The 19,164-nt window shown below is 47.6% G+C and overlaps 1 protein-coding gene across 2 annotated transcripts in view; it reads right to left on the bottom strand.

Annotated features, from left to right (window-relative positions):
• Positions 1-18,647, bottom strand: part of c7hxorf58 (chromosome 7 CXorf58 homolog) — a 64,725-nt gene extending 46,078 nt beyond the window's left edge. The window contains exons 1-4 of one of the 2 annotated variants that reach the window (XM_038802376.1): positions 18,283-18,647; positions 16,226-16,544; positions 11,442-11,578; positions 2,002-2,101 (exon numbers count right to left, since the gene is read on the bottom strand). In XM_038802376.1, coding sequence (XP_038658304.1) covers positions 2,002-2,101; positions 11,442-11,557 — 216 coding nt within the window. In that variant the 5' untranslated portion in view covers positions 11,558-11,578; positions 16,226-16,544; positions 18,283-18,647. The remainder of the gene's footprint in view (positions 1-2,001; positions 2,102-11,441; positions 11,579-16,225; positions 16,545-18,282) is intronic. The other variant, XM_038802377.1, reaches the window with a different exon arrangement.
• Positions 18,648-19,164: the final 517 nt, after the last annotated feature.

Here is a 19,164-nt window from a genome sequence, read left to right as displayed (position 1 = left end):
TCCTGTGTACAGCTACCAACCAAACCCCTCACGAGCGGCTCTTCATTTTTTCCAGGGGCACTACCACAGGGGTCTCACTTCCGGCGTGGCTGAGGACGTTAGGCCCGGTTCTCCTAAGGAAGCACGTCAGGGCGCACAAAACTGACCCCATTGTTGAAAGGGTGCGCCTGCTTCATTCCAACCCACAGTATGCATTTGTTGAGTTCCCGGACGGTCGCCAGGACACAGTATCCCTCCGGGACCGGGCACCAGCTGGATCCAGCCCCCCATCTACCCCCACTGAGGAACTCCTTTCCCCGTTCCCTATGCGGCCGCCCCCTTGCGCCCCCGATTCTGCGAGCTCACCCCACCAGTCCCAAGCGCCAGCACCAGCCCCCCCCCCCCCCCCCCCCCCCCCCCCCGCGCCCCCAGTCTCCATTCGACCAGGAGGTGTTTGAGGCTCGGACAAGACTCGCCCCGGAGCCGGCAACCGTACCCCAGACCTCGACGCCCGCCCAGCCACCGCAAGAGGCTGCAACCCCGGTCCCCGGTGCTCCGCAGATCGAAACGGACAATTCGTCCACCGGAGACTGACTCTTTGAGCCATCACCCCCGCCGGACTTGATTTTTTTAACAGGGGGTGAATGTGGTGAATGTGATTCACACTATTTATAGTTGCCAATATCACTCCATGTATATATGTACGTTATCTACCCGTTGTAAGATCAATGCTGTATATAGTTGCCAATATAACTCCGTGTATATATGTTCACTATCCACCATTGTAAGTGCAGTTGCACTATCCGACCACCAGGGGGAGTTGCTCTGGGAGTACGCAAGAGTTTGTACTGGGATCCTCCCTTGGCTCCGCCCAGGACTCCTCCCCCTGGGACCGATGTATAAAGATCAGTGCCTTAGAGCCAGCCTGCCAGTTCATCTGAAGTTCAATGACGAATAGGCTGGCTCTGTTGTAAGTGTATTAAAGCCTCTGTTCAGATCCAACTACACGTGTTCGCTGAATTGATGGTTCCATCAAGCACCTTCCAAATCCGTGACCTCTACCATCTAGAAGGACAAAGGCAGCAGATACCTGAGAACATCATCACCTCGGAGTTCCCCACCAAGCCATACAAGATCCTGACTTGGAACTGCATTGCCTACCCTATCTCAAGGGCAATTAGGGATGGTAATAAAATTGCTGGCCTAGCTTGCAATGCCCATGTGCTGTGAAAAAAAGAAAAAGACTTGCCACTGGAATACGCCCTCCTAGGCATCCATACCTCCAGTTAGAGGACAACTGCAAGCAAGATATGAAGATGGTGGACATTGACTGATGACTGGGAGACAGTCGCTGATTGCTGCGCCTTCTGGAAGATGACTGTTTGGAAGGGCATTGAAAGAGGTGAGCAGAAACAAAAAGCTAAGCTGGCTGTGAAAAGGGTGCAGAAAAACCAGGGCACCTCCTCAGTGTACTTTCTACTTCATAGAATCATAGAATTTACAGTGCAGATGGAGACCATCGAGTCTGCACCGGCCCTTGGAAAGAGCACCCCAGTAACCCCCCCAAATTATTTTTGGGGCACTAAGGGTAATTTAGCATGGCCAATCCATCTAACCTGCACATCTTTGGACTTTGGGAGTAAACCGGAGCACCCGGACGAAACCCATGCAGACACGGGGAAAATGTGCAGACTTCACACAGTGACTCATGCCGGGAATCGAACCTGGGACCCTGGAGCTGTGAAGCAACACTGCTGTGCTACCGTGCCATCCCTTCTGCAGCAAATGAGACACAGGTTGCCAGATACCAGAATGGGGTTGCTGAATCGCACTTAACACAGATTTGACCTTACAGCGCAAACTATTGTCTCATGAGACGGAAGGCTGCCACCACTGGAGAGCTTCTCATGTGAATATCAGTCCTTAAAATTCATAAAACAATGGTAATAGACTTAAAGAGAAAACTTTCCCCAGTTCTCCATTATTAACAACCTACCGAATAGCTTCAGCTTTCATACTTACGGCTGCACAGATTGTGTGCTTGAGTAGGCGAAATAGCTGTTTATTTCTGTAAGAACACCATGATGTCTGAATAACTCTTGCTGCAAAATCTGGATAAATTCTGAAAGACAGAAAGTAAAGATCAGCTGCTACATGTTGGAAATTATTTATTTTGTCAAAACAGACACCTACTTGAGGGATTCAGTAGTACAGACAAAGTAAGGAACACTTTAATATGATATAATTAAAGGCGCAAACTTTTTTTATTTGTTCATAGGATATGAGCATCGTTGAAGGCCAGTATTTATTGTCCATTCCTAATTATCCTGCAGAAATGGTAGTGAGCAACATCCTTGAACTGCTGCGGTATAGGCACATCCACAGTGCTGCTGGGGTAGTGGGGGCTTCCAAGATTTTGACCCAGCAGCAATGGAAGAACAGTAATTTATTTCCCTCAGGATGCTTGGTGACTTAAGAGGGAATTTGCAGGTAGTTGCGTTGCCATGTTCTTGCTGCCCTTGTTATTCTAGGTGGTAGAGGTTGCATGTTTGAAAGGTGCTGTCAAAGGAGCCTTGGCGAGTTGCTGCACTGAATCTTGTAGATGGTACATACTGCTGCCACTCTGTGCCTGTCTTGGAGGGAGTGAATACTTATGGTGATGGATGGGATGGTAATCAGGCTTTGCTTTATCCTGGATGGTAGTGAGCTTCTTGTGTGTTATTGGAGCTGCACGTATCCAGGCAAGAATTCATTATTGATTCTTCCTTTGTCCAATTATGTCTCCTCCTTTGCTACTGTACTGTTCTAAAATGGACAATCTCAGGAATTATCTATTCCTTTGCTCCTACCTCCAAGACAAATGGTGGGAGCCAAGATAAAGACAAAAAGGTAAACGGAGAATGATAGCTAGAGAAAATATAGCCTAATCTATTTCTGAGGTTACGTTGATTAAAATTGTATAGATCGTGGTTAGTATTGCAAATACTAATTGATTCCTGACATTTTGGTGGGCCAATTGATTTATTTGTCACAGTGTGAGCTAGAAATACACAAAGCTTTGTGGACAAAGGACACAGTAATTTCCCTGAACCGAACAGCACAGCAGCATAAACATTAAATATCAAGCTCCGACATGAATAAATACAAATCCATAATACCATCTAATAGCTAAACCAAAATAGGTATAAAGCTTTGGGTCCCAGACCTATTTCTTCCTACCTCACTTCCTGTAAAGACTTCAACCCATTTTCAATGTTTCTCCATCAGCTGTATTTCCTCTGATAACATCACTTACCAGAGCTTCCAAAGCATTTGACTGAAGATTCCCCTCCACCATAGTAACAGGACCTACTACTGGGGTTGTTGCAAGTCCCATGCTTGTCTTTAGTCCTTCTTTTCCTCACTCTTTTTTTCATTCGTTCATGGGATGTGGGCATCGCTGGCTGGGACAGCATTTATTGCCCATACTTGAATGCAATTGAAAGTCAACTGCATTGCTGTGGATCTGGAGTCACACGTAGGCCAGACCAGGTAAGGACAACAGATTTCCTTCCCTAAAGGACATGAGTGAACCAGATGTCTTTTTACGACAATTGACAATGGTTTTGTAGTCATCATTAGATTTGTAATTTCAGATTTTGTATTGAATACAAATATCACCATCTGCCATGCTGGGATTTGTACCCAAGTTCCGAGAGCATTACCCTAGGATTTTGGATTACTAGTCCAGCGACAGTATCACTACACCACTACCTCGATACCACCATTATACGGTCCCACATCTTCATCTTCCAACCCACCAGCTTTTGTGCTCAGTGGACCACCTTTAACCACTTAAACTATCTCAACACCAAAACATATCTTGCTCTCTGCTCTTCATTTTGCAAAGGAAAATAATTCCTCTGTGGTGCGTTGCCTCACTCACCGTAACATCATTCCTGTCACCAGTCCTCTTTCCCAGGTACCTTCCATTCAAACTCAGAAGATGAAATATCTAGTTATCTCACTCCTTCCACACCACTGTTCATGGTCTCAAGCACTCCTTCCTGATTAAACAGCAATTTATATGCACTTCCTCAAACCCAGTTTAACATATTTACTGCTCATGGTGCAGTCTCCTTTGTAATGGGGGACCAAATGTAGTTTAAGTGACTGCTCTGTTTAAGAACATAATTTGCAAGTGTGACTCTGAGCCATTACTTGCCACATTAATTCAACTACCTACTCGGGTGGTTGTAAAAGATCCTTACAATTTCAAAGAAGATCAATGGAGTTATTCCTGGTGCCCTGGCTAATATTTATTCCCTCAGTCAACATTATAAAAACAGACTAACTGTCTTGATCACATTGTTGATTGTAGGAGTTTGCTGTGTCCTGCTTCCCACATTATAACAGTACTTCAAAATTGCTTCATTGGATGTAAAGGGCTTTGAGACATCTGGTGGCCATGAAAAGCATTATAAAAATAAAACTCTTTCTAAGAAACAGGACCTCATTGTTCTATTAAGCATTTTGCCGACTCTGACCTTATTAATGTCTTTACCAACTTCTGAATTTAACTGTGGCTCCCACTGTCTCTTTGGCAGGCTATGCTACTGATGTGGGATTGGTGTGCCTGTGGGTGGAGGTACAGTTTAATGCTGGCGCTGGGGATCTACCTGGGTTGGTCTCCTTGTTTGGTGTCAACTTGTCTTTTTTCCCCCCAAGCTTCTGGACTACTAAAGCCTGCATCATTTTCCCATTCAAACCAGCCTCATCTCTCTTTTCATTTGCAATTCACAGATTCTTCATGACTCATAGTATTCTTAAGTATTAATTGCTTCCATTAGGCCTCATGCGAATATCATTTCTGCCATTTAACCATCTGTGGGTTTTCATTATTGCATTCTACTTCTCTCTTGCGCCTGTGGTGAATGTATAAGCACCATTAATTCACCAGTATACTGTGTTGCATTATGCCATGCCATTAACCCTGTGGGCTCCATCTATGGGCCACTGTGTGGCTTCACACACAGGGGGAGATGTGGAGCATGTACGGGCTCCGCCCATGGCTCCGCCCCTTATAGGAAGTATAAGAGCAGCTGACCTGCGGGACCGCCTTCAGTAATGTACCAGTCGCAATCAGGCAAAGTTGTAAGCTGATTTAAACCACTGTTTACTTCGATTCGAGTCTCCGAGTGAATTGATGGTCGCATCAATTTAATCAGCTTAGAGAACTACTATGGAGTCAGCCCTCAAACCTGACAGACTGGAACTCGATCCTGTAGCCACCTGGGGTGGCCACTGCCCAACACAAAATGGAAGTTGCAAGGAATGCAGGGAAAATGGACATGTTGTAAAGCAAGCAGCTTGCAAAGCACTTGTATATTTGGACTGCTGCAGAAACCAGTTTTGACTGCTGCAGAAACCAGACAGCACTGTGAAAAGAAACCAGTTAACATACTAATGAGGCGATACCAGGCGATCCCCAGATTCAATGGAAACAAGTTAAACACAGATCAATACATTGAATGGAAGGCCAGACCTTTCGGCGCCAGAGAAGCCCAAAACAATAAGTCCCAAGAACCGCCCCAGTGACCGAGGAACTGCCCCATTATTGGGGGATTCAAACATAATCGATTGGGAAGAGACCCAATCGATTCCAAGCAGGTAAGGGAGTCCGCCCAAAGGGGCGCGGATACCCTGGGACCTATAAAAGACAGGTCCCACACATGGTTCAGTCTTCTGATCTAGCCCTCCAGCCCTTCTCTCTCTTTGACCAACACTCCTCCGTGGACCAGCACCTCGACCAGCTTTTGCCAAGAAGATCTTGAACGAGAGAGAGGAGAGGGTTCGGACAGCAGCCGCCAACAAGTAAGTGCCTCACAACGATCGCTACCAGAGATAGGCACTCCTGACCCCTTTTAACTTATACCAACCTGAAGTCTGCAGACCAGAGCAGAGCAAGAGGCCTTGTTCCCTGACCCAGTAGCTCCTTCAAGATAAGTATTAGTTTATTTAGCGGTAGGAGTAAGTTTAATCCTTTTAGCGTGTGCATGGGTAGTTATAATAATTGTACTATAATAAACTCATTTGTTTGGACTTACTAATTGGCGTATGGTTTTATTGCTTTGAACTTCACCTTGACCTTGTGGCGGTATCTTAATGACACCTGGCGACTCCAGAGCTAAGTAAAGAAACAGAGCCAAATTGAGTGTTAAGCACACTCACCCAGAACGACCAACAATCCACAGGCCGTGGACGCAAAATAAATTTTTTCACGTTGGTTTTGGTGTTTCAAGGCCTACCTGGCCGCGTCGGCGACATCATCCGTCACGGACGAACAGAGATTGAGTCTTCTCCACGCACGGGTGAGCCATCGCATTTCTGCCCAACTCGACAAAGCCACCTCCTATACTGAGGCCCTCGCGACACTCGAACGCATCTACGTGCGGCCTGTAAATTAAGTCTATGCGCGACATATCTTCACTACTCGCCGCCAGCGCCCCGGGGAGTCGGTAGATGACTATCTGCATGACCACAAAGCCCTCGCGCGCGACTGTAACTATCAGGCCGTTACAGCTACTCAGCACATGGAACTCGCCGTCCGAGATGTTTACGTTGCGGGGGTCCGATCGAACTATGTGAGGCAGCGCCTGCTCGAAAAAGGGGCCCAGGACCTGGATGACACGGTAAAACTGGCTACCTCGCTGGAGGTCGCTTTTCAGATTCTCACTGCGTTCCCAGCCAATCACGCAACCCCCTCGTGGGCCCCCGACCAGAGACTACCCCAGGCCTGCGCCGCGTGGCCGCCCGCCCACCACGGGGGGCTATCTTGCCATTTTTGCGGCCAGCCCCAACACACCCGGCCCGCAACAATGCCTGGCTCGCAACGCGAACTGCAGCAGCTGCGGGTGAAAAGGACACTTTGCAAAGGTCTGCCTGGCCAAGCCCAAACACTCGAACTCGAACGCACAAACTCGATTCACCGACTCTCAGGCCCGCAGACCCTGTAATGTGGCAACGTGTCTGCCGACCCCGACACCACACAACACGTGCGACTCACGGGGGCCGCCATCTTGGCAATCCTCCCCCACGCGGCCAGCCACGTGCGATCCATGGGGGCCGCCATCTTGGACGGCATCTTCCTCGCCGCCCGCCACGTGCGATCAACGGGGGCTGCCATCTTGGCCATCACCCGCTACGCCGCTCGACGCATACGATCTGCACGGACAGTCATCTCGGGCCGCCCCAGCACCTCCGACCATGCCGCCGACTACCCCCAACTCAGTGCAGTCACCTTGGACCAGTCAAGACCCAAGCACCTCAAGAGCTCCATGATGGCCGTACGGGTTAACGGATACAAGACACCTTGCCTGTTCGACTCCGGGAGCACCGAGAGCTTTGTCCACCCGGATCTGGTAAGACGCTGTTCGCTCCCGATATTCCCGACGCAACAAACAATCTCCCTCGCCTCTGGGTCGCACTCAGTACAAATCCAAGGGCGCACTACTGCAACCTTAACGATACAGGGCGGCGAGTATACCAATTTTCTATTGTAAGTGCTCCCAGACCTCTGCGCCCCTCTCCTCTGAGGACTCGATTTTCAGTGCAATCTCAGGAGCCTAACTCTTAGTTTTGGCGGACCCCTGCCCCAGCTCACCATATGCAGCCTTGCAACACTAAAAATCGACCCCCCTCCCCTCTTCGCTAACCTCACCACGGACTGCAAGCCAGTAGCCACTTGAAGCAGGAGGTATAGTATGCAGGACAGGGCATTATTAGGTCCGAGATCCGGCGTCTCTTGCGGGAAGGAGTCATAGAAGCCAGCAATAGCCTCTGGAGAGCTCAGGTAGTGGTCGTTAAGACCGGGGAAAAGTTCCGGATGGTGGTTGATTACAGCCAGACCATTGACCGGTTTACGCACCTTGATGCGTACCCCCTTCCCCAGATTGCAGACATGTTGAATCAGATCGCGCACTACCCCGTGTTCTCCACGGTGGATCTGAAGTCTGCATACCACCAGCTCCCAATCCGCCCGGAGGACCGCCACTACACGGCGTTTGAGGCAGACGACCGACTCTTTCATTTCCTCCGGGTCCCCTTTGGCGTCACGAACGGGGTTTCGGTATTCCAACGAGCAATGGACCGAATGGTGGACCAGTACGGGCTGCGGGCCACGTTTCCATACATGGATAACATCACCATCTGCGGCCATGATCAGCAGGACCACGACGCCAACCTCCACCGATTTCTCCAAACCGCCCAAAAACTTCACTTCACTTACAACAAGGAGAAATGCGTTTTCCGCACGACCAGGCTAGCCATCCTCGGGTACGTCGTGGAAAACGGGGTCCTGGGGCCCGACCCTGACCGTATGCGCCCCCTCCCTCACTGTCCCAAGGCCCTCAAGAGGTGCCTTGGATTATTTTCCTATTACGCCCAGTGGGTCCCCCAGTATGCGGACAAAGCCCACCCACTATTTAAAGCCACCCTTTTCCCACTGTCAGCCGAGGCTCACCAGGCCTTCAACTGCATCAAGGCGGACATCGCCAAAGCCACCATCAGTGCGGTGGACGAGTCTGTTCCCTTCCAGGTGGAGAGCGACGCTTCAGAGGTCGCTCTCGCCGCCACACTGAACCAAGTAGGCAGGCCGGTAGCATTTTTTTCACGCACCCTCTCCACCTCTGAACTTCGACACTCCTCGGTCGAAAAGGAAGCTCAAGCCATCGTGGAAGCCGTGCGGCACTGGAGGCACTACCTCGCTGGTAGGAGGTTTACCCTCATCACCGACCAAAGATCGGTTGCCTTCAAGTTTGATCATTCGCAGCGGGACAGGATCTAAAATGATAAGATCTTGAGGTGGAGGATCGCACTCTCCACCTATAATCACGATATAGTATATCGTCCTGGGAAGCTCAACGAGCCCCCAGATGCCCTATCCCACAGCACATGCGCCGGCGCGCAAGACGACCGACTACAGGCTATCCACGACGACCTCTGCCACCCGGGGGGTCACCCGGCTCGCCCATTACATCAAGGCCCGCAACTTGCCCTTCTCCACCGAGGTCAAAGCTGTAACCAGGAATTGCCAAATCTGTGCAGAGTGTAAACCGCACTTCTATCAACCAGATAAGGCCCACCTAGTAAAGGCTTCCCGGCCCTTTGAATGCCTCAGTATTGATTTCAAAGGGCCCCTCCCCTCAAATAATCACAATACCTATTTCCTTAACATTATAGATGAGTTCTCCCATTTCCCATTTGCGATCCCATGCCCCGACATGACCACCCCCGCCATTATCAGAGCCCTGCGCAGTGTCTTCACACTGTTTGGTTTCCCCAATTATGTCCACAGTGACAGGGGCTAGTCCTTCATGAGCGACGAACTGCATCAGTACCTGCTCAGTAAGGGCATCGCCTCGAGCAGGACTACCAGTTACAACCCCAGGGGTAATGGGCAGGTGGAGAGGGAGAACGCGACGGTCTGGAAGACCGTCCTACTGACCCTACGGTCGAGGAATCTCCCAGTTTCCCACTGGCAGGAGGTCCTCCCCGATGCGCTCCACGCTATTAGGTCCCTCCTTTGCACGGCCACAAACCAGACTCCTCATGACCGCTTGTTTATCTTCTCTAGGGGAACTACCACAGGGGCCTCGCTTCCGCCCTGGCTGAGGACACCAGGCCCTGTCCTCCTTCGGAAACACGTTCGGACCCATAAAACCGACCCCCTTGTAGAAAGGGTCCAGCTGCTGCACTCGAACCCACATTATGCATACGTAGAACACCCCGATGGCCGTCAGGATACCGTCTCCCTCCGAGACTTGGCGACCGCAGGGTCCTCCACCACTACCACTAATGTACCCCCCACACTATATCCCGCCAAACCCCCCGTGTCCTGCACCCCCGCACCTATTTGGTTTCCGTGCTCCCTTCCACCCGGCACACCAGTCCGCAGGAACGAAGCTCCGGAAGAACCGCCCCTGGAGTCCACCACCGGGCCCACACCGAACACACTTCCACAGCCATCCAAAACGGCTGCGACACCAGTGCTTCGTCGGTCACAACGTATGATCCGGGCGCTGGACTGACTGAATTTGTGAACCCGTCACCCCCGCCGGACTTAATTATTTTTACAGGGGGTGAATGTATAAGCACTATTAATTCACCAGTATACTGTGTTGCATTATGCCATGCCATTAACCTTGTGGGCTCCATCTATGGGCCACCGTATGGCTTCACCCACAGGGGGAGGTGTGGAGCATGTACGGGCTCCGCCCATGGTTCCACCCCTTGTACGAAGTATAAGAGCAGCTGACCTGTGGGACCGCCTTCAGTAATGTACCGGTCGCAGGCAGGTAAAGTTGTAAGCTGATTAAAACCACTGTTTACTTCGACTCGAGTCTCCGAGTGAATTGATGATCGCATCACTACCTTCCCCCTTGTTCTGTTCCTTTTAAGATGATATTCATTTGCAACATCTACTAGTTGTAGTGAAGGTTCGTGTCCATTCTGCGCAAACTCAGGAAGGATCTATTGGCTTTGTATAGAAAGTGCAGCATAGATTTATCAGAATGATACTTTGAACCCAAGGATTGAATTACAAGGAGAGATTACATAAAACCAGAATTACATTCCCTGGAATTTAGAAGGCCTGCGAAAACCGGCAGGGTCAATACAGATACGTTTTTTGCTAGCTGTGGAATCTAGGACCAGCCTAAAAATTAGAGCCAGACATTTCAGTCTGGAAATTACAAAACACTTCTACAAAGAGTGGTAGACGTTTGGAACTCTCTTATGCAAATGGCAGTTGATGTTAGATCAATTGTAAATTTTAAATCTGACATTGATAGATTAAGGGATCTGGGGCAGAATATGTAGTTCAGTTATATCAGCCATCTGTATGGTAATTGCTCTGAATGGCATGCGAAAGGAAATGGCATATTCCTGTTCCTATGAACTAATTTGTTCTCTATACAAATGCTGTTTGGTCTGTGTTTCTGACATTTTTAAATTTTTGTTTATGGATTTTATAAATTATCGCACCTTTTTGTTTTTTAAGTGGAAGGTGAACTGGCAGCACGTAAATTGAACCATTTTAAGCAAATCATATTTGGTTCTTTATTATGCATATAAGATTATACAAATACATTTTTTATAATTGTTATAATAATCTAAAACCACAAATAAAGAAAAATTCAGAAAGGTCATCAGCCTGGCAATTAAATAAATGCACAGGCAGACAGCAGATTGGAACTCTGATAATGTAAAAAGAGAAACAGGGAAAGTGATGGGTCATAACTATCAAAGCAACAGATATAGGCATTCCTTGGGGTGAGAGACAAGTATTTTTGCATTAACCCAAATATTTCTATACTCTCTTCTCATAATCCATTGATGCCATTTATGTGAAACGTAAAATAACCCAAAACAAAACATCTGAGTCAATTTATATTGTTAATGAAAAATATTTGTGAATTACTTACATCTTTGATTGAGATGTTTGTATGTGTGATGTTATTTCTTTATTATTCTGTAACAAGCAATCATTTTGCAGAAATGGACACGGTGAGCTCTCACTTTCCAGCTTAATGGGATCCATAATTAGTATTTCAAAATAATTCTGAAGACACAAAAAGGAGCTAAAGTAACTACCACATATTTACCGTCTGTATCATTATTAAGTAATGCTTTTAGAAAGTATGAGGCATCAATACTGTATCAATACGGTACAATGAGTAGGCACTTTATCATTTTCACGTACCATTAGTTTCAGAGGAAGGTCACATGTTTAAAAGTTTAAAGTTTCTATCACAGAATATTAAAGTTGTGTTAATTTAAATGTGCTTTTTGTATAGTACGATGTATAGACATTCTTACGTTGGTTAGACCACATTCAGTTCCTGTAATGATATGTAGACTGACATGAAACTAAGGGGTTAATCAGAACACCCGGCTGTGGCACGGCCACTAGAGGGCACTACACAACTCATTATAAAACCAGACATACACTAGACCCTCCCTCTCACTCTTGGCAGGGGCTGTAGAATTAGCACCAGAATAGTTTAGATCTCAGGCTGGGTCACCACATGTGGCCTAGATCCCAGTTTTAGAGTTAGTCATTATCACTGAGTTACTAGAGTTAGATCGCAGAGTGTCAAACTCATTTATCTAGTTGTTGTTACTGAATAAATCCTTTCAACTTACTTCAAGGATTGGAGTGTCTTTCAAAGTCGGCTATAGTCAGGAGCAACTTATGTTAATCAAACAGCAAAACATAACATGGTACCGGGTGTGGCTGCTGCATCTACCTAGGTAAATTCAGTAAGTTTAGGGAAACAATCAAGACAGCTATTCGACAACAGAAGCATCCGGAACGACCCTGTTGAATCCAGACACGATGGACAAACCACAAGCTCCTCATCACCTCAGGACCAACGGTTACCTTAGTGATAACTGGCGCTTGCTTACAGAAAAATTCCAACTGTATGTAGAGGCATCTGATTTAACAAACACAACCGATGCTCGGAAAATAGCTCTCTTATTGACTACTGCTGGTGATCATGCGTTAGAGATCTACAACTCGTTTAACTATACAGATGGGCAGGACAAAACTAAGTATGAAACCATCCTTAAAAAATTTGATAGCCATTGCAAGGTCCAGGAAAATGAAATCTTTGAGCACTACATTTTAAAGAAAAGGATGCAAGGAACAGATGAATCCTTCAACAGTTTTTTCACTATCCTCAGGCTGCTAGCCCAATCTTGTAACTTTGGTGCACTGGCTGACTCGATGATCAGAGACCAGGTAGTTTTTGGAATCCACTCTGATCCTCTCAGAGAGCAACTACTAAAGCTCAAACACATGACTTTAGAAATCGCCATAGAAACGTGCACGGTTGCATGAACACTCAAAAAGTCCCTACCTACAGTATAAGAGCACTGAACATGGCGAAAAAGCCTCCCTCGAAGTCGAGTGTGTCCAGGCCATCTCCCGATTGCAGCGCCCCCATGTTTCTGACGGCAGCCACCATGCACACGCGAATTCGGGCCCTGCACATGCGCAGTACAAGAAGAAGTATGAAATGCCCGTGAACCACTCTGTGCAGGCGCACCACGAGTGAAGGTATGAAACGGCCAAAAACTGCATCACGCATGCACGAAGACGCACGGAACGTCATGACGGTGACGCGATGACATGCACAAATTGTGGAACCGCCCACTTTGCGAAAAAATGCCCTGCAACCGGCAAACACTATCTCAACTGTGGGAAACTTAATAATTATGCTGCCCTGTGCAGATCTGCACCTCAATTCAGAAATCAAAGATCACTCTTAAAGTAGAGTCGCATCAGAAGTGTGAATTTCAAACAGATGAGTCTGATCAAGGTAGTGCAACGGATCCAGACGAGGAATACCTGGATGAACCATTCCAAGTGGGAATCATCACCAAGTTTGAAACCTCCGCACAGAACACTTCGAAAGTGAAGTCAATCCATGCCATTGACGCTGTAGCTGAATGGAACACAGTGTTAACTGTAAACAACTGCCCCATTAAGTTCAAACTGGACACAGGTGCCTCCGCTAACCTGATCTCAAAGCTCGACTTTACGAAGATGAAGAACGCTCCCAAAATCCTTCCAACTGCCTGCCAACTCCAGCTGCCTGCCAACTCCAGGACTACAATGGCAACGCGATCTCTTCACTGGGGTCATGCCATTTAGCTGTATCCAACAAAGACAGGGACGTGAGCCTGAAGTTTGAGATTGTTCAACCTGACATGTCATCGCTGTTAGGTGCGCAAGCCTGCAAGCAACTGAACCTCATTTGAAGAGTCCACGCATGACGCCTTCTCATCACGCTCTCCAGACCAGCATTGACGGAATACTGGAACAATACCCAAATGTCTTCAGCGGCATGGGCATTCAATATCAGATTCTGCTGCGTGCTGATGCAAAACCAGTGGTTCACCCACCCAGGAGAGTGCCCGCTCCCCTGAAGCAACAGTTAAAATCAGAACTTGAGTCTTCAGAAGAAAGGCATCATCTCCAAAGTTACTGAACCATCTGACTGGGTCAGTTCGATGGTGTGCGTCAAAAAGCCCTCGGGGGACTTAAGAATCTGCATCGACCCCAAGAATTTCAACAAAAACATCATGAGGAAACACTACCCGATCCCAAAAAAGAGAAGAGATCACAAGCGAAATGGCACATGCACGTTTCTTTACCAAGCTAGATGCATCCCAAGGATTCTGGCAAATCCAACTAGAAGAATCCAGCAGAAAGCTCTGCACCTTCAACACGCCTTTCGGCAGATCCTGCTACAATCGAATGCCATTTGGGATCATCTCGGCATCTGAAATCTTCCACCACATCATGGAAGAGATGATGGAAGGGATAGACGGAGTTCATGTCTACGTGGATGATATTATCATCTGGTCCTCGACTCCAGAGGAACATGTGTCACGACTGAAGAGGGTATTCAGACGCATACACGAGCATGGTCTCAAGTTAAACAGATCCAAATGCACCCTTGGAATGTCCACGCTCAAGTTCCTGGGCGACCAGATATCGGAACACGGTGTACGCCCCGACACGGACAAGATAAAGGCCATTGAAGCGATGAAGGTCCCCAAGGACAAGAAAGCAGTACTTTGCTTCGTTAGAATGGTGAATTTTTTAGGCACATTTATCCCAAATTTGGCCACACACACCACGTCTCTACGACAACTGATTAACAAGTCCATCTCTTTCGAATGGAAGACAGAACATCAGAGCGAGTGGTTGGAGTTGAAGGCAAAGCTCACCACTGCACCCGTTGTAGCATTCTATGACCCTGATCGTGAAACAAAGATTTTGACTGCCGCCAGTCAGGACGGCATTGGAGCAGTGTTGCTGCAGAAAGATGACACCTCGTCATGGGTCCCAATAGCATATGTATCACGTGCAATGACACCGACAGGGACTCGGTACGCTCAAATTAAAAAGGAGTGTCTAGGCCGTCTCACAGGCATTTTGAAATTTCAGGATTACGTCTACGGCCTACCAATATGCACCGTTGAAACAGACCACAGACCTCTGGTACACATCATACAGAAGAACCTCAATGACATGACTCCTCGGCTACAGAGAATTCTACTTAAACTTAAAAGGTATGACTTCAATCTTATATGCACGCCTGGCAAGGATCTCACCATTGCCAACGTGTTGTCTCGCTCAGTCACTTCACCAAGTGAACCACTAGTGATGATTCGACAAATTGAAGCCCAGGTACAAATGTACGCAGACACCTTTCTGCAACGGACGAAAAGATAATCCTCATCAGAGCAGAGACGGGCGCAGATCCCTTGCTGCAACGAGTAATTCACAACCTAAACCATGGGTGGCCGAAAGGGCAATGCCCACAATTCTACAACATCAAAGACGACCTGACAGTGATCAATGGTATACTGCCGAGAATGGACCGAATAGTGATTCCGCTGCGTCTCAGGCCCATGGTACTTTGTCAGATCCACGAGGGCCGCCCGGGCATAGAAAAATGCAGACGAAGGGCTTGACAAGCCACCTACTGGCCTGACATCAGTCAGGACATCACGGACATGGACGTGAGCTGTGAGGCTTGCCAGAAGTTCCAACCAGCGCAGTGTAAAGAGACTCTGCAATTACACAACGTGGAAACCTCTCCATGGTCCATGGTAGGCATTGACTTCTTCCATTCCAATGGTCGTGACTACATACTACTCATAGACTACTACTCGAACTTCCCTGAAGTACCGAAGCTGACTGTCCTCACCTCACAAACCGTGATCAAAGCGTGCAAAGATATCTTCTCTCGTCATGGCATCCCAAACACGGTCATGAATGACAATGGACCATACTTCCACAGTCGAGAATGGACCGCGTTTGCAAATTGCTACAATTTCAAGCACGTCACATCTAGTCCGCACTACCCGCAATCCAATGGCAAGGTGGAAAAGGGGGTGCACAATGTCAAACAGCTCATCAACAAAGCCTTGGATTCGGCATCTGACCTTCATCCAGCACTACTCTCGTATCGTGCTGCTCCCTTCGCATCTGGCATGTCACCGGCTCAACTGCTGACGAACAGGGACCTGCGAACAACGCTTCCGGCCCTACAACTGCCTAATCCCGATCTCCTAGCGGTGGTACACAAGATGCGATGGCTTTGTGATGGCCAGAAGCATCACTATGGCAAACATGCAACTGATCTGGACGGGCTATCTCCAGCAGACACCGTCAGAATCAGAATACCTGATGGTGGCTGGTCTGCTCCAGCTGTTGTTATTCGACAAGCTGCAACCAGATCCGACGCGATACAAACGGCTGATGGTACCATCGTCCGCAGAAAACGAAGGGCATTTCAGAAAATACAGTCGCCACTGATCGCCCCTTCACTGCTGTTTGTTGAGGCAATCCCTCAAGACATCCTGACTGACGTTTCCACTGGTCGTGAGACACACACAACGATCAAGCCACCGACGTTTCCGCCGCCACCTCTCAGGAGGTCATCAAGGCTGAGGCGGAAGCCTCAAAGACTGAACCTGTGAACATTTTCTCTTCCCTGTTTGATCTGTATATAACAAAATTGTACATATCATATCATTATATTTAGCGTTGTCACACAATTTCCCTAGTACCACACCTGTAATGTAAAAAAACAAAGGTGGAGATGCAATGATATGTGGACTGACATGAAACTAAGGGGTTAATCAGAACACCCGGCTGTGGCACACCATTAGAGGGCACTACACAACTCATTATAAAACCAGACACACACGAGACCCTCCCTCTCACTCCTGGCAGTGACTGTCGGATTAGCACCAGAATAGTTTAGATCTCAGGCTGGGTCACCATATGTGGCCTAGATCCTAGTTGTAGTTAGTCATTATCATTGAGTTACTAGAGTTAGATCAGCAGAGTGTTTAACTCATTTATCTAGTTGTTGTTACTAAATAAATCCTTTCAACTTACTTCAAGGACTGGAGTGTCTTTCAACGTCATGTATGGTCAGTAGCAACTTATGTTAATCAAACAGCATAACATAACAGTTCCCATGTGCGGTTTTGGGTGCTCCATTATAGAGATATCACAGCCACTGAAAGCCTATAATGCAGTTTTATCAGGATAATGCTAGAGTGGTATGGTGTAGATCTGAGAGGAGAGTTGAGTTACTGCGACTATTTCCACCACAGCAGAGAAGACTAAGATGAGGTTTGTAAAGGTTAAGAGAAAGATTATTTCCTCTACTTGGGGTGTAAATGATGAGAAGGTTACTAATTGGGAGAGGAATTATGAGAAATTCCTTTGCAGAGAATTGTGGTGGCATATGATGCTTTGTCACCAGGATTGATTGAAGTAGAACTCATTGCAGTTTTAAAAAAAAGGAAAATTGGCTAAGTATTTGAAGCAGAGAGAGAGAGAGCTGTGGGGATGGAGTGGGTTAGTAACATTAGTTCTGATTCCACTATTAAAAAGCAAACACAAACATCATGGCCAACCTACCTCTCCTGTGGTGTAAGCTTAAATTGTTTTCTGGTCTTTTGCAACTATTTCACATTATTTTAATATTAAAACAAACATGCTGTAGAACAGCACTTTGGGTCAATCTGAAATAATCTATAACTAGCTGAAGCAAACTCTTTGCAGGAGAAGGCAGGGAGTGGAACCAGGTGGTTTTATCTTCCAGAGAGCTGGCATGGACACAATGGCCCAAATGGCATCCTGTAATGTAACCATTCAACGATTCTATAAAAGGATATAGGCTACACCTATGTAGTGTAGTGCCTGTGAAAGGGATGTAACCTTTCAAGCCTTGTTTTCATGTTAAGTACCAATGGTACGGATCCCATATCGCCCGAATGAGGAATAGTAAAAATAAGTATGATGGGCAGCACGGTAGCATGGTGGTTAGCATAAATGCTTCACAGCTCCAGGGTCCCAGGTTCGATTCCCGGCTGGGTCACTGTCTGTGCGGAGTCTGCACGTCCTCCCCGTGTGTGCGTGGGTTTCCTCCGGGTGCTCCGGTTTCCTCCCACAGTCCAAAGATGTGTGGGTTAGGTGGATTGGCCATGCTAAATTGCCCGTAGTGTCCTAAAAAAGTAAGGTTAAGGGGGGGTTGTTAGGTTACGGGTATAGGGTGGATTTGTGGGTTTGAGTAGGGTGATCATTGACACAACATTGAGGGCCGAAGGGCCTGTTCTGTGCTGTACTGTTCTATGTTCTAAGTTGTGAAGGTGATAGAGGTTTGGGCCACCATTAACCCTGAAACATTTCAACAAGTATTTACTTGTTATTACACAGACACATACCTCGATGCTGTTTTTCTTATAGACGTTTACATTTCAGACCAGACACCAGGAGACAGAAGGCCCCACCAAATGGCCATGAATTTGGTTAGGGTTTGTTAGGCTGGCACTGTATTTGATGCTGGGTCCAACTGCTGAATTTTGACGCTCCCACCCCAGGTCGCCCGGTTCCCCCCTCACCAGCCCGTGTGCCTCCCCCCTCCCCAAAACAGGAATTCCGGCCAAATTACAGAACCGACAGCGTCGCCACGGGTCTCGGTGAAGGAAAAAGACCGACCACTCGGTTCCAAACAAAGTTGTACCCGAGTCCTGGTGCCGGTGGGCGGGTAACTGCAGCCGGATCGAAGCGACTCTCCCTCCCACCCGGAGGCCGGAAAACCAGCACAGCGTCTCCGTTACCAGGCAACAGCAGAGGGACAGTGAGCGGGAGAGAGAAAGACAATTAGCTGGAGAGGCAAAGAGGGAGTGAGAGATAGACGGGGAGTGAATGAGAGAGGAAAGCAAAGAAGGCGCAACAGGAAAGGAGAAAGGTAGAGATGAGGAGGGAGGTAACATCAACACACTCACTTCTACTTGGGGAGATGGACGGGTGTCTCCAGCAAATTCTCTGCTTTGGCACAACTGGTGTCGAAGTGTTTCCGGGAGGCCAGATCAGTGGCATTGTGCATGGCCAGCTACTAATCCTTTTGCACAGTGGTGCAAATGTAACCTAGGATTTTTTAGGAGTTCTCCCCCCGCTTCGATTTTGTATTTATCTTATCCATGTGGCAGTATTCCGAAGTTTAGAATGACTACACACATTGCCTTTTCATCTGAAAAGTGACTGCTTAATTTATTTGAAAACGTCAAAGGCAATAGTCAAAATGATGATTTATTAACAAAGGA

Source organism: Scyliorhinus canicula, chromosome 7, assembly GCF_902713615.1.
Source record: "Scyliorhinus canicula chromosome 7, sScyCan1.1, whole genome shotgun sequence".
NCBI lineage: Eukaryota > Metazoa > Chordata > Chondrichthyes > Carcharhiniformes > Scyliorhinidae > Scyliorhinus > Scyliorhinus canicula.
The sequence above is the reverse complement of the archived record's forward strand: the minus strand, read 5'-3'. Positions and strand labels throughout refer to the sequence as shown.